Source organism: Lipomyces tetrasporus (genome assembly GCF_029532465.1).
Source record: "Lipomyces tetrasporus strain NRRL Y-64009 chromosome Unknown POJ06scaffold_2, whole genome shotgun sequence".
NCBI lineage: Eukaryota > Fungi > Ascomycota > Lipomycetes > Lipomycetales > Lipomycetaceae > Lipomyces > Lipomyces tetrasporus.
Window position 1 is genome coordinate 2,217,301 of NW_026611597.1, and position 14,577 is coordinate 2,231,877.

General features: G+C 47.6%; 5 protein-coding genes across 5 annotated transcripts; 3 read left to right on the forward strand and 2 right to left on the reverse strand.

Annotated features, from left to right (window-relative positions):
• Positions 1-70: 70 nt before the first annotated feature.
• On the reverse strand, positions 71-5,150 carry POJ06DRAFT_66570 (uncharacterized protein). The gene is made up of 4 exons (XM_056191365.1): positions 4,351-5,150; positions 2,604-4,298; positions 424-2,548; positions 71-369 (listed from the first exon to the last, which is right to left on the reverse strand). Exons 1-4 carry the CDS (start codon positions 4,731-4,733, stop codon positions 271-273), a joined length of 4,302 nt encoding a protein of 1,433 aa, XP_056046730.1. The 5' UTR covers positions 4,734-5,150; the 3' UTR covers positions 71-270.
• Positions 5,151-5,172: 22 nt separating this feature from the next.
• Positions 5,173-6,348, forward strand: POJ06DRAFT_247092 (uncharacterized protein). The gene is made up of 5 exons (XM_056186867.1): positions 5,173-5,351; positions 5,412-5,452; positions 5,510-5,599; positions 5,652-5,723; positions 5,786-6,348. Exons 1-5 carry the CDS (start codon positions 5,304-5,306, stop codon positions 5,976-5,978), a joined length of 444 nt encoding a protein of 147 aa, XP_056046731.1. The 5' UTR covers positions 5,173-5,303; the 3' UTR covers positions 5,979-6,348.
• Positions 6,349-6,485: 137 nt separating this feature from the next.
• On the forward strand, positions 6,486-9,785 carry POJ06DRAFT_247096 (uncharacterized protein). The gene is made up of 5 exons (XM_056186868.1): positions 6,486-6,588; positions 6,674-6,911; positions 6,968-7,660; positions 7,862-8,134; positions 8,190-9,785. Coding segments are annotated over exons 1-5 (2,460 nt in total). The 5' UTR covers positions 6,486-6,586; the 3' UTR covers positions 9,444-9,785.
• On the forward strand, positions 9,732-13,069 carry POJ06DRAFT_247099 (uncharacterized protein). The gene is made up of 2 exons (XM_056186869.1): positions 9,732-9,903; positions 10,126-13,069. Exons 1-2 carry the CDS (start codon positions 9,895-9,897, stop codon positions 12,904-12,906), a joined length of 2,790 nt encoding a protein of 929 aa, XP_056046733.1. The 5' UTR covers positions 9,732-9,894; the 3' UTR covers positions 12,907-13,069.
• POJ06DRAFT_247102 (uncharacterized protein) lies at positions 13,070-14,194 on the reverse strand. The gene is made up of 4 exons (XM_056186871.1): positions 14,123-14,194; positions 13,716-14,054; positions 13,385-13,660; positions 13,070-13,334 (listed from the first exon to the last, which is right to left on the reverse strand). Exons 1-4 carry the CDS (start codon positions 14,150-14,152, stop codon positions 13,152-13,154), a joined length of 828 nt encoding a protein of 275 aa, XP_056046734.1. The 5' UTR covers positions 14,153-14,194; the 3' UTR covers positions 13,070-13,151.
• Positions 14,195-14,577: the final 383 nt, after the last annotated feature.

Here is a 14,577-nt window from a genome sequence, read left to right on the forward strand (position 1 = left end):
ATCAAATTCCCATTCAAGTAATTACAATGCTTCTTCCAGTGAACCCTGGCGAATAGTAATAAACTATTCCTTGAATTTCCACCTGATTATTACCGCGACTAAGAAAAACCGACGATAGACGATACCACAATGAAAATATTTGTCAGTAAACTTACACTCAAACCGGAAATGCGCGTAATAATGCAGTCAAATAGAGTCATCCCAAGCGAATTAAGATCTCCCACCGCGGTCGAAGTCATAGTCGCTTAGTGAAAATGCAAAACATGTCGGTTAAGTATTTGTGAAGTCAAAAGTTTGACGTGTCCCATTCACAGTAATTTCGATAATTTTCTCCTGTTTCCAAGACACATCAATCATCATATTGCGTTCCTGGAGTATTGTCATCAGCACATTATTAAGCATTTTTAATGGTCGACAAAATACCTTCAAGTCAGACAGCACAAACTGCTGTATACTGCCCTTAAACTTTCCTACAAACCTCGGGTATACTAAATCTCGTCCCGCAGCATCCGCCGCTGCACCATTATGGTGTGCTGCATAATGTGCGCCAACCCCGCTATGGTGTGCCATAGATCCCGGCCCACCACCACCAATACTCTGGATCATACTCAAGAACGAGTGCCCCAGTTTCCATACATAAACTTCCCTTGTCTCGCGGTCGATGCCCATTACGTGCCGGCCCTCAGGCGAAAACTGGATCTCGAGGCAGTGATTCTTGGCTCCTTCAAGACTAGCCATTTGTGTGCCTGATCGGAGGTCATAGACGAGCACGAGGTCTGGCCGCATGGACAGCGCGAGACGTTGCTGTGCACGGTGGGACGCCACGACAGGGTAGGTTGTGACCAGAGCATTGAACAGCGCAGTGATACTATTCACGACCTTATTTCGCACCCCTGACGATGACGGGTCAAGAGCTGCTATTGTAGCGTCAACTAGAGGGAACAAACGGTCAATTAGAATCTCTGGTCGCTGACGGACAACATAATACATAAATCTAACGGCTCCAATACGTGTCTGCGGTCTTGGTGCGCTGATAATTGTTGACGAGCATATCTCGACGGCGCGATTTATAGACTGATTTGCAATTGCGATCACAGTGGACTCGAGAAGTTCATGACGACGCGTGACTGCATCCATAATCACCGGTTCTCCAGGTGCGCTGGTGAGCGTAGCAGTGCTACCACTGATGGTTTCAATATCTGTGGCTGAGCTCTTACTTAACGAAGATACCATTGGTGTCGGATCCGCGCCCAAGAAATCGATGAGACGTTTTACAACAACCTCTGTAGCAAGGTACTTATCATCGCCCCATATGTGCCAACCCATCCCAACCAACTCAATCGCGATATCTTGGAGCTCTTTCGTAGACTTCCCATCTGCAGGGCCTCCCTCCGGCCCGTCACTTCGTAATAGCAGTATTTCAAGTGCCCCAATAATCTCCCTATGAGCAACATGTGATATCCGGTCTGGAAATTTAATTGCAATGTTCCCCAAAATAATCGTCGCGAGAGCTGTGGTCTCGTCCATCGAATGTTCACAGTCCTCATCACCCGGTGCCCCACTAAATTGGCCCGACATGTCAGACCAGTCGTCAAAAACTTCGTCGTTGCCAGCAAAGTCAGGACCGTCAGCCGTGATGACACGTTCCAAGGATGTCTTATATTCGTCCGCAGTACTACTTGCCCTGCGTCTCAAAATATTCAGTGCTAACGGCTTTCCCCCTCCGCTGGCGACTCCTGGAAGCATTACTCGCCATCGAGAAATCGAGAGTGACAATTCCTTCGGCCGAACTCCCAGCTGTGCTATCCGCATATTCAAGCATGTCCGGGCTGCGTACCGAATATTGCAGTGATCCGAAGTCCAAAACCTGGCGAATCCACGCAACCAAGGACGTTTATACTGCTGTCCCTCGATACTCTCAGTAGATAAAAACAGAACATCCACGAACCGCGAATAATATGCATCTATCAATGCATATTTGTCCCCATATTGCTCGCCAGCTGGAACCGACAATTGCACAGTGAGTAGCATGCGCCCTAATGTTGTGCACACCAACAATACCATCGCTGTGATCTCTCCGCTAATTTGTAACAAGTCCTGGTGCGCATGGAAAACAGTCAAAGTGTTTGAGATCCCTCGACATCCTAGCTTTGCAGGAACTGCATACGCCGCGGAAGCAGGCAATGCATCGCTGTCGCCATTCATAGACGAGAATCTCTTAAGAAACAACAACTCGATAAGCCTGCGTGGATCAACCTGGACGGCCCGGCTTTCATCTGTTTCGCCGTTCATCGGAGAAAAATCTGAATCGGCAAGGCTTTCAAATGACCGCCAGGAGTATAAGGACGACAAAACAGCTTTAGCGTTTATCAAAATCCGTGAGTCGGGTGATATGTGACCATTCTGAGAGATTTCCGAAGCAGTGCACGCAAGCTCTGTCAGTAGAATATACATGTTCAAAAATATAGTTGAAGAACCATTTATTGTGTATTGTGAGTCGGTGAATATTAGCTGATCTTCTGGGATAGTCGGTCTCACCTTAGCATATCTATCAACCGAATATTAGTTGCTGCATCAATCTATTGACCGGATCCAATACATACGAAATCTCCCATTCCTCCTCATTCTCGATGGTGACTTTGTTCTGATTTTCAATCTTGCCGCTTCGTAGATTGCAGACTCGTCCATACCGATCCTCATAAAGCACAACGAGAATGTTCGAGTTCTTCGGTGTTGCTAGTAATCGGATTTGGGCAAAGTGGCCCGGAATGGTGAATATCTTCTTTGCTTCTGGTGGATTGACAATGCAAACAGTTCCGTCCCGAGAGGCAATCACCACCATATCCCGGATCAACTCGTTTGTACGTGACAGTAGCATGGAGAAAAGAACGGGAGAACCGGAAAGCGCTATGCGATGGGAAACTTCCCAGCTTTTCGAATTCAGGATGTATACTGCTCCACCACTGGTGCCAATGATCAGAAGTTCGCTGCAGTCAGACAAAGTTACGCCGGACAGGTGAGTAACGATTGACCCTTCCTCTTGTATTTCGATGGTACGGTCTGGAGAATCAAATGAAAGGAGATAGCGGGGTAAAGAGTAGGCGTTCACAAAAAGGCCACATCCAAAGACTAGCATTCCAGCAAACACTGTTCCGGTGTTGCATGGACCAAGGGTCGGTCCTTTCAGTGGCTTTGCGGCGAGTGCAGTCGTTAGCGTTGAGACCGGTAACTCAGATGGCAGCAGAGATGACGACTGTAGATCCGACGGCGCCTCGTAACGTTTGTCTGCTCTTTCAGCTGTTGGATGTTCTGAGTCAGACTTAGGCCTAGGAGGAGTAAACGATTTGGGCAATACTCGCTGATTGATGAAATGATGAGCGCGATGTATGGGGTAGTGCGCCTTAGACCAGGTAAAAGTCCGTAAATTCCCTACCCGATATCGGATTTCCCCTTCGACATAAAATAGTTCAATAACAACGTCTTTTGGCTCCACAACCCACGGAGTTACCACAATTGACCGATTAACCGCATGCCTTGTGGTGAATGAAAATACCATCTCCAGTGTCTTTACTCCATTGGGCTTCGCGCTCGCTGCAAACTTTTGCGGCTTACATATGGTTTTGCCATTAACTGTCTCGACAACTGCAAATATAAGGTCACCCGCGTGGTTCCATACGCCAAACCAATTTCTGTCATGGTCATCGGCGGCGTCACTTGATGCAGCACCTCCAATATGCTTAAATTCCTGCTGCGTGACTTCCACAAATTTGTCCTCCTCCCATTTGTACAGACACCATCCATTGACCTGGACAACCAGCCATAAAATTTCTCCGACAGTATTGACAGATATTATCGCACCATAGTCACGATCTCCAAGTTTAATTTTGATAGAATCCTTGCTCATTCGTGTAGTACGATTTGCACGAGTCATTGAATTCAACCGATTGGCGATTAGGTAGTGAGCATTCGCATGATTGAAAAAACTGATTGGCGCGCCAAAACTTGTTATTCGCTCCACTCGTGCTTCTTTAGACCATATCTTCCAATGCTGCCCATCACCTGCATCGTTTAGCGTAACCATTCTCTCAGCAAACAGTGGTAGAGGTATTGGCCAATTATTGAGCATACCGGCCATGACGATGTGCGGCTCAAGAGTAGTTTGGTGCAGAATCCGCAATTCGGTTGACCTCCCGTAGACGAGAAGAAACGTGTCGATTGGTATAACTCCATTTGGTCGAAATGGAACTGTGGTGGATTTGAGAACTCGTCCGGAGGGTAGTGAGTGCTTTAGTATTTCGCTTCAACACCCGGTTAGCGCAAGCAACTTTCGTGAACCTGCCAGCGACATACCCATTCTCAGCAGCGCTTATTAAAAGTTCTGATCTACCTTCTGAGTCTTTTGCAGCGACTCTCCGCAGTGCGACTACCGGTGAGCGACGATGTCCGGCTGTTGTAGATAGAGGAGATAGGCCAATGGATTCGACCCCAGCCGTCGCTGGTTCATCCCACTGCAAAATCTCAATTGCACCGCTTGACAGTCCGAGCACAACTCCGCTTGAAAATACAGTGGCACATGTGAGCACTGTATCTGATGCTATCTTGGAGACAGCCGTGATCGACTCTCTCGAGGCGGCTTCCGGAGGAGTGGGCAGATCATCCGGAGCATGGTCAAACCCATGCCTATATGCAACCGGCCAATGTGTGAATGGCAAGATCACCGGAGCCAATGACATCTCACCACCTGCCCACTGTGGCTATTTCGATTGAATTGCCAACGCGGAATATTTTCTTCGTAAAACGCGGACGACTTCTGAGTTGAGTCAAGGACGTTTTGCTAGTGGTGCTGTCAAAAAACAGTTTTCTATGAACCTGCAGAACCCGCGTTGCAAATATTGAGGGTAATGAAATGAACACGCGCTGCCTGGACTTACCTTCCCTAGACTTCACAGATTTTAAGGAAATATCTGCCATACAGAAAGGATTATCTGCTAAAACATTTTCTACTAAGGCTGCAGGACAATGGCTAACTGTTGGATGATAATGTGAAAGGGCGTCGTGAGTTCGAAAGCATGAGCGGAAGTCCCACGCGTAATTTGGATCCACTGTACCTCCTTTTGAACACGAGCTTGAGCCTTGTCTTCCGCAGGAATGCGCCAGAATAGAGAACGACTTAGTAGCGCGCTACCCTCATCGCGCTCTCGAAACTTTATGTGCAAGCAATTGCCGACATCAGCAGGAAATCTACGCCGTCTTCTTCCGCGCTATTGGCTAACACTATAGCAACGTCTTTTCTGATAATTAGTATGGGCGTTTGTTTCTCGTGTACGCGACGCGAGGAAGATAGCCTCTTCGTACGTTTATGGATTCTGCGTTTATCTCACGCGAGCAGGTAGCTTACGGTGATGGTCTAGCAAGCTGAAAGAACTGGTCTTCTATCAGAATATGCGGCAACGTATGTCATGGCGGCAACATCACTGATGATTCAATTTCTGCTGATCTATTAGCATAGTACTATGAATCTGCCGACAGAGTCGGTCGATGCCAACACTGGTATGCAACGAGAGGAAGCTATGGCTCGCATTGTAGCAATGACAGAAGAGTACACTCCATAATTACGCGGTCATGTATATCTGCTAACCGGCCCTGAATAGGAACCTCATAGACATATTTGCCGTCGGCGCACCTGATAGACGAGTAAATGGCCAAGCCTCGGTGAATTACAAGTATGGCTACGAGAAGTTTGTATATTAGGATAATCCTTCGACTAATCTTGGCACCGCTGTAGGTCTTTATTGAAGTCAATTCAGGTTCCAGATGCATTCGATCGTGATAAATCTCCGAAAGTCTTATCATCAAGTAATTTGAAAGCCGAAGAACTCTCGCTGCTTTTGGCCCTAGGCAGGGCGTCTAGGGACTACGTCGAGAGCTTGTATAGTGTCAAAACGGTCGGGCCACTTGTGGTTATGATGGAAGATTGAGGAAAGCGGAATGGCTCTTCGTTGGCATGCAAAGACTGTGAGGGTACCTTACACGCAGGTTTTGGCTTTGATCTAAGTCCATAGGTTGTATATTTTGTATTTATTATTCGGATCTATTTTCGCTGGCGCATGGGCGTGTTAATGGTTATGCTGTTATAAGTGGTTTGTTTCAGAGTTTAGAAAGCAAAAGAGCTCGGCAACGAGTAACAATGGAGTTCCCATGCATCGTTAATAAGCTTAACGGAATACCAATATTCTAGTCAATACCGCTCATAATATGCGTGTCCTAATAGCGTGATACGTCTAGCCAATTGCTGTATGCCGACAGTCCGTGACAAAAATCAATACAGATTTAATCACCGGGCGACATGGGTTCTCGTGATCTGAAGATATTCTGCGACTAAATTTTGCCTGGACGCTGAATTCTGAGTTTAGAGGTTAGGGTTTGTCTCCCAGCTAACGCCAGGGGCAAAAAATTTGTCGGTCGGCCGACTGTTTTATTGACGACGGTTATCCACTTTTTAGGAACAGATAGCTCTAGCGATTCAATAAGTGCTTACTACTATCAGGACATTCCTAATTAGGATATATAGCGATCGTCTCTTGTCATGTAAGTAATTCTTTGCTGCTGATACCGTCATCCTTGTCTGTTTCAGTTGGATGAATATATTGGCTAACATGTTCGCAAACTCCAGGTCCCGAATAATAGTAAAGAATCTACCTCTAACCCTTTCTGATGAAAAGTTCCGGGAACGATTTGCGGAACATGGTGGTGTTATTACAGATTGCAAGTTAATGAAGACCCGGAATGGCACATCGCGGCGGTTTGGATTCATTGGATTCAGGTCTGCGCAAGATGCTGCCGAGGCCGTGAAGTACTTCAATCGGACATTTATTGGAATGGCTAAAATTGAGGTTGCATTGGCTGAGGGGGTAATTAGCCTAAAGAGAATTTTATTGGACGGACCTTTAACTGACTCACTTGACAGATCAACGATTCCACTGCTCCAAAGGCTCGACGAGAATTGATCAAAGATGTTAGTCATCAACCTATTGAGCCTAACTCAAAAATATCCAGTAAACGGAGGAAATTAGAACGAGAAGATACAGAAAATATAGACCCGAAGCTTCGAGAGTATCTGTTGGCCATGAGGCCTCGAGCGAATGAAAGGACTTGGGCCAATGATGACATATCTGGTTTGCCTATGGTGCCAATATCTAGCGCCGTCATTGTCCCTGAATTTAAATTAGACAATACTGTCACAGATGGAGAACCATTCGATAAGCTCGACAAACGAACCAGTCGGCCATATTCACACAAGGAGATCTCCATAGAAGCCGAAGAAGAAAGCATATTAGACAAAGATCATGATGAAGAAGCTCAACTGAACCTTGCGGCAACGGAGATTTCGGACGATGAGTGGTTGCGTCAAAGACGTAAACGAATTGTTGACGCTTCCAATCCTGTAACGTCTCCCAATCTAGAAGAATCCTCTGCTATTAATGGAGACGGTATTACCGAGTTGGTAGTAGAAAATGAAACTACTTTGGAAAGAAGCGAAGAGGAGGTCAATCTCGAATCAATACAATCTACAAGGCGGTTGTTTGTCCGCAATCTATCGTATGCCTGTTCAGAAGAGGACCTTCATGAATTGTTTGGCCAGCACGGAAAATTAGAAGAAGTGAGTACAATAGTTCGCAAGTCTCAAGCCTACATTGTGTCGACGTGTGGAATATGATGAGTACTATTAGATAGGGACAACTGAACGTTCCGGCGGATGTTGATCTTTCCATATAGATAGTAAAAAATATCTGATCGTCTTTGCGTGGACAGAATGTAATATCGGCTTGTCTTCGTCGTGCTAGAGCTAACAATATGCAAGGTTCATGTTCCCCTCGATAGTGACACCCACAATTCGAAAGGTTTTGCCTATATCTTGTTCGAGAATGGCGAAGATGCATGCAACGCATATACTACTTTAGATAAGCAGTCGTTCCAAGGTCGACTATTACACGTTATTCCCGGTCAGCCGAAGCGTGAAAGCAAACTGGACGAGTTTGAACTTGCAAAGCTTCCACTTAAGAAGCAACAAGCTCTCAAGCGCAAGGCAGCCGCTGCCAAAAACCAGTTTCAATGGAGTAGCTTGTATATGAATGTATGTCACATTTTTCTGGGTTATGTCAACCGTTGAGTACTAACAGGATGATTAGACTGATGCTGTTGTCGGGTTTTTGGCCCGGAAAATGGGTATCTCGAAAGCGGATCTTCTTGACCCTGAGTCGGCTGATGCAGGTGTTCGACAAGCAATGGCTGAAGCTCACGCCATTGATGATGCTAAGAAGTATTTCGAATCTGTTGGCATGGACCTTAAAGCTTTTGCAGATGCAAAGGCCGGTCGGAGTGACACAGTGATACTAGTTAAAAACTTTCCTTTTGAGACTACGGTTGAGGAACTTCGCGACCTTTTTTCGGAACACGGCGATGTCCGCAGATTACTGATGCCTTCAAGCAATACGATAGCAGTGATCGAGATGGCGAACGCACCTCAAGCTCGTGCAGCCTTTGCGAAGCTTGCATACCGCCGATTTAAGAGCTCTATCTTGTATCTGGAGAAAGCTCCGAAGAATTTACTTAGCGGCAATTCACCATTTCTTCCAGTTGCTCCTTCGGCGCGTACTCTGGAGAGAGCCAAGGAAGTGAAGCCTTCCGTTAGCGAGATTGTGCAGCTTGATGAAGCTGAAGCAGACGACCAGGATTACAGTGCTAGTATCGGCAGCACAAGCTTATTCGTCAAGAATCTTAGTTTCAAGACTCGCGCTAGCGACCTTGCTGCGGTCTTCAGCCCCCTCCAGGATTACATTCGGGCTGAGGTGAAGATGAAGATGGATCCCAAGCACAAAGGAACTTGGCTTAGTATGGGTTTTGGTTTTGTGGAGTTTAAGACAAAAGACTCTGCAGAACTGGCACGAAAGACTATGACAGGCTTTGTTTTGGATGGCCATAGCTTGCAGATTAAGCTATCCACTCGTGGTAGTGACAGTGGAGCTCTACGATCTGACACGAAGAGTAAGACTGCCCCGAAGACGAAGATTATCATTAAGAATCTGCCATTTGAGACGACGAAGAAAGATATCCGTCAGCTTCTTGGTGCATTTGGCCAACTGCGGACCGTTCGCTTGCCTAAGAAGTTTGACAATACGGCTCGTGGTTTCGCGTTTGCAGAATTCGTTTCTGCTAAGGAAGCCGAGAATGCGATGAATTCGCTGGCTGGAGTACATTTACTAGGCCGTCGTCTTGTCTTGCAATATGCAACACAAGATGCGACCTCCGCAGAGATGGAGATTGAGAGAATGCAGAGCAAGGTCCGGAAGCAAGTTGCTGGCGAGACTCTCGCGTCTTACAGGCTATCCGGAAAGCGCAAATTTAATATTGATGATAATAATGAGGACGTACTGGATGCGTAAATTATTATACAAGTCGGATTTCTTAGGATTAATAGCATGTTATCATGTAGTCATTGCTTGAGTTAATCAAACTTATATTTTTCTAAGTGATTCGTCGGCACCTGATAATCAAGAGATTCAAGGACATGACAGTCAATAGAGCATGTTTTATTATAAATACTCTGCGCCTTAACCGAGAGCTGGACATTACGTGGCGCAGTAACGAATAATTAGAAAGAAACTAGCATGCGATGGGATGCGTTGTGGGTTCGGTGAATAGCTAGGCCACATCGACCAAAAAAAAAATTACCGAATCTCAGCTTCCACGTGGCCTCCCATCAGTGCATGAGCCACATTTTTGGCAGTCAATTGATCACTTCAGCAACTTGAAAGTTTCAGAAAACATTGGTACCAGAATAAGTAATCGGAATGCTTTTGGTATAGTTGTTTTGATAATCTTTCGCAGATCACTATGTCGCAAGTGAGTTGGGTTCAATATTGAACACCCTCCCCTTGCTTGATCAAGATGAAAATCGTCAATTGCAACATACAAATCAGTGAATACCATGTCGATGGTCGCATTTTCTGCAATGTGTCCACCAATTGAAGCACTTATTTGGATTTAGATAATTGGCGCCTTATTCGTCGTGGTCAGTCTGTGGGATTGGCAGAAGTTCAACACACGTTAATTCAATTCTTCTAGTCATGGGATACGCCAATGCCTTCGGTGGCTGTATCTAACTCATGGGATACGCCAGAACCTTCCGTGCAAGATAACTCGTGGGATGTGCCAGCTCCTACTACGCAGGCAAACTCATGGGATACGCCGACTCCAACCAACAACACGTGGGATGCGAGGACTGCCCGGGCAATGCCGCTATCAATCGGCCGGTCTAGTTCGCATTCTCGGTCATCTTCATCGTCAGCCCAGTCATTTGCTAATGCTCAACCAGCGCATTCACGTGCTCAGGGAGCGCCCGACAGCCAGGTAGGCGCACCTCCATCATTTGCTGCGTCGCATTCGGCAAAGGGTGCAGGTGTGTCTGGCGGATCTTGGAACTCACCTGCACCTGTTAACCCGGACTCATGGGTCCCTTCTGTTAGTTTTCAATCGAATTCTCGAGATACATCAGCACCGTCGGCCCAACTGGAATCCAATAAGCGTATACAGACTCTACCGGCGACTGGCCCTTCGGCATCGGAAACATCAGCACGTTCCACCAGCCAGCCTTCACGGACTACAATTCCTCCAGTAGAGCAACCGGCTGGAGCTCCTCCAGCACAGGCACAACAATCGGAGAAGTCATGGGACACCCCCGCTACTGCTGCGGCAGATATGTCATGGGATATTCCTGCGCCAGCCGCTGCGAATAATTCGTGGGGTGAACCTACTCCTGCACCGGTTGATGACTCTTGGGATCAGACTGCGAAGCCGGTTAACTCGTGGGGTGCGTCAGACGCGTCAGCAGCCCGACCGCAGCCGATATCCATATCCTGGGGCCAGTCAGACGGCGCTCCTGAACGAACGTTGTCGCGCAACTCGCATGCAAGTGGCGGACATACTTCGCGACCATCAGAAACGGGCACCGTATCGAAACAAGACCATCCGGATGCAAGTGCCAGTTCTACGACTTCAAAGACAGCCGCGGGTCTCGGTGCTAGTAGATGGGCGCCAACAAATCGACCACAGCGTCGGCGATTCGAAGAGCGACGACAAAGGTATGAAGACGATGGCGGTTCTGGCCGCGGATACGGTAACCGTGACAAGAGCGATTATTATAGTCAATTGTCAGCCACACGTGGCGGTAGTTGGACTGGTCAAGATCCAGGAGCCACCGATGCCGGCGGAGATATGGGGTCGCCGTCTGCCGCAAATGCGAGCGGCAATAATTACAGTAACCGGCCTGGATCTACCGCCACGACCAGTAACGATTGGGATACAGCTCCTGCAAATGCCCCTACAAGAGCCTGGGGCACGGCATCGGCTACATCAGCTGATGACTGGAGTGCTCCTACGCCGGCTGCAGCGGTAACTCATAAGGAGGATCTTGCCAAGCAGCAAGAACTGCCATCGGCTACTCTGCCGAATGTTGAACAAGGGCAGGTAGTATCCCAGCCCTCTGCGAGTAGTTGGGATGTGCCAGCACCGGCGGTCAATGATACATGGGAAACCACTTCAGCGGCAGTGGTCAATGATTGGGGCGCACCTGCAGCAACTGTAGACGATAGCCGGAATGCAGCAACTGCTCCAGTTAAAGAGCAGACATCCACGTCCGTTCTGTCGGTGCCTGCCGATCCTGGATCGACGCCTGCTCCTACTCGCGGGTCGTCCTGGGCTGCGGCTCCGGAATTTGTTCCGAAATCGTCGGGGTCAACCGAATTCTCTCCAAGTTCGTCAGCACCGGATTCGGCTCTGCAAAATGAATCCACTGGTTGGGATGCGCCAGTGCCAATGCCGGATAATGATTGGACTACTCCGGCACCGACAACTGCAAGCAATGGCTGGAAACCGTCCTCACAGGCTAACACTCCGACCTCTTGGAATAGTGAACCTGGGAATGTCCAGGCGCCTAGACAGCAGAACCCAGAGCCTCCGCAATTGGAGCAGAAAATTGGCTTTATGCCGACAATCAGCATTTCTGAGAAATCGTCGCAACCATCACAATCATCGTGGGATACGCCAAGTCTCCCCGCCGCTGACAACAGTTGGGATACGTCGACCACTGCAGTCGCAAGTAGCTGGGATGCAGCTCCAGAACGGTCCGCGCAAAGCACAGGATGGAACGACGCCATGACCAGAGAGTCGCTTCCACCGAGCAGTAGCTCATGGAGCAAGTCTCAATCTGAACGAAACGTTCAAAATGGTCGGGACGGGCCCAAAGAGCTCCCAACTAGAGGAGGCGGTCTCGCCGGCAGCAAGTATAGTAATGAGGGAGGACCTTACAGTGGTGGTAGACGGGGTGGTATACATAGTGGTAGAGTTGGAGGTGGTTACGAGAGACCCGGTGGCCATCGAGATGATATAGGCAATTATGCCGGAGGCTACGGCAGCCGTGGTAGATATGGGCGGGACACTGGAAATTACCAAGAGAACGAGAGACCGCCATTTGCAAGTCAGAACGGAAGTTACGGTCGAAGCTTAACGCTATCACGTAGTGATGATGGTGATAGAATTGACAACTCTGATCCACCTTCCGTCGGCTATGATAGCACTGGCCGGTCGAGGGACGCTGCTCCAGCAGAAGTGTCAGAACAACTTTCCCGGGACTCACCCGCGGCGGTTGCCGCTGTATCATGGGACACGGGCCCTGTCGCGGCGGCGGAAAATTGGGATGCATCAGCGAATGCTGGCAAAACTCCAGAATCAGCGCCAAATTTGGGAACTGCGCCATCTGCGTCTTCTGTGCCGGACAGTTGGGATGCACCTACCAGTAATCAATCTAATGACTCGTGGAATTTCCAGCAGCCATCAAATTCTTGGTAAAGAACAACTGAGCTAGAATGATGAATCGAAATTAGCATGGAGGGTAATTAATGCTGTCAATGACGCATTGGCTCTGTTGATATATTAAAAGTTTTCATGATTATCTGTACGAGATTGTCGACCTAGGATAAAATTTTGGAATTATCATGTGCATAGCGGAAAAGTTGATATATTACTGTATATTGCAATTACATATCTAACGGCAAAGTAATTATAGTACAAGATGTAGAATCTGACAAAATATTCTACGGCCGCCGTCTGCCTCTGCTTTTGCCCCACTTGTCATAATCTCTTCCTCGGTCTCTATCGGCTGGACGCCGATCTTGCGATCGAGAATGCCCGTTATATGACGATGGTGGCGGCCTGTTGGCCATTTTTTCTTGTAACTCTTTATATGTCGCCCTCATCTGGGCATATCCAAGATGCATCTACGCGTGTCAGTCATTGTGGCTGTTTGCGATCCAACAGAGACACTCACCTTGCCCGCAAAATGATCAGCCAGCCGACGATCATTATCCAGTCGTGATAAATAGGCTCCACAGACATCGCAGACCTGCAATTTTTGATGACCTGAGGGCCCGATATTGTCGTTGAGATTTCGAAGCTCCCTCTCCTTGGCCTCACGTTCGTGGCGCCTGATCTTTATATTGTGATATTCCTCAAGTGCACGGCTTATCATCCCATACTCTCCAAGTACCGAAATCTCCATAACTGACGCATCGATTCCCTCATTTATTTCGTCAATTGCTTTGAGCTATATATAGTGTTGTTAGAAAACTTCAATTGCAGTCCAACAAATCGAAACCCACCAATGCCGTCGTCTGGGCAATTTCATCCGGCGTTCGTTCTAACCTCCGCTGTGCAGCGTCGATTCTCCTATTACAATCCAATACATACTTCTCCAAATCCTTCATATATTCATAATCAAAACCGCTGAAATCGCGACCCTTTTCACGTTCGCGAAAATACTCGGCTTTGAGTCCCTCCGAGTGGATCTTGGGACACGGCCCCATATCCTGCTTCGTGTTTGTAAAGAGATCGTGAGGACATGTGCCAACTATATAGCTTTTACAAACGCGGGGGTCTGTGAGGGGGATTTCTTGTCGCTTGGAAGTACCGCCAGCGAGCGCGTCTGCCCCCATCAGTTGCTAACTCATGTCGTTAGATCTCATCTGAACCTTCCCTAAATCATTTACAAACATAGACATGTATATACCTCCAGTAACTTCCTCTGTTCGGCCGCCATTGTCGAAGGTCACGGATACTGTCTTGAAATCACGAGACTGCGAATTAATGCGACACAAATATTAGCTTGGCCTGCGATTGAGAAGTTCGCGACAAGCGTCGTCGGAGTCACTGCATAACTGCATGACGTGATGGCATAGCCGTATCATTTCTTACTGATGCTGATTTTACTGCCAATCACCGAATTACATTGTGCAATCTTGAAAACTATACTACAACATTTCTACAAATACAATATGCAACAAGAAATAGAACCAAAAGTCGTCACAGTCAGTCACCTAGCAGAAATGAGCTGAAATTAGCGCCCAAGTTCTGAATTGAACACTAACACTCCAACGCAACTCATGCACATTGTGAATAAACCAAAAGAAATGCTAGCCGAACATCAATTTATGCCATTCTATCCCATACTTCCCCACCGTAACC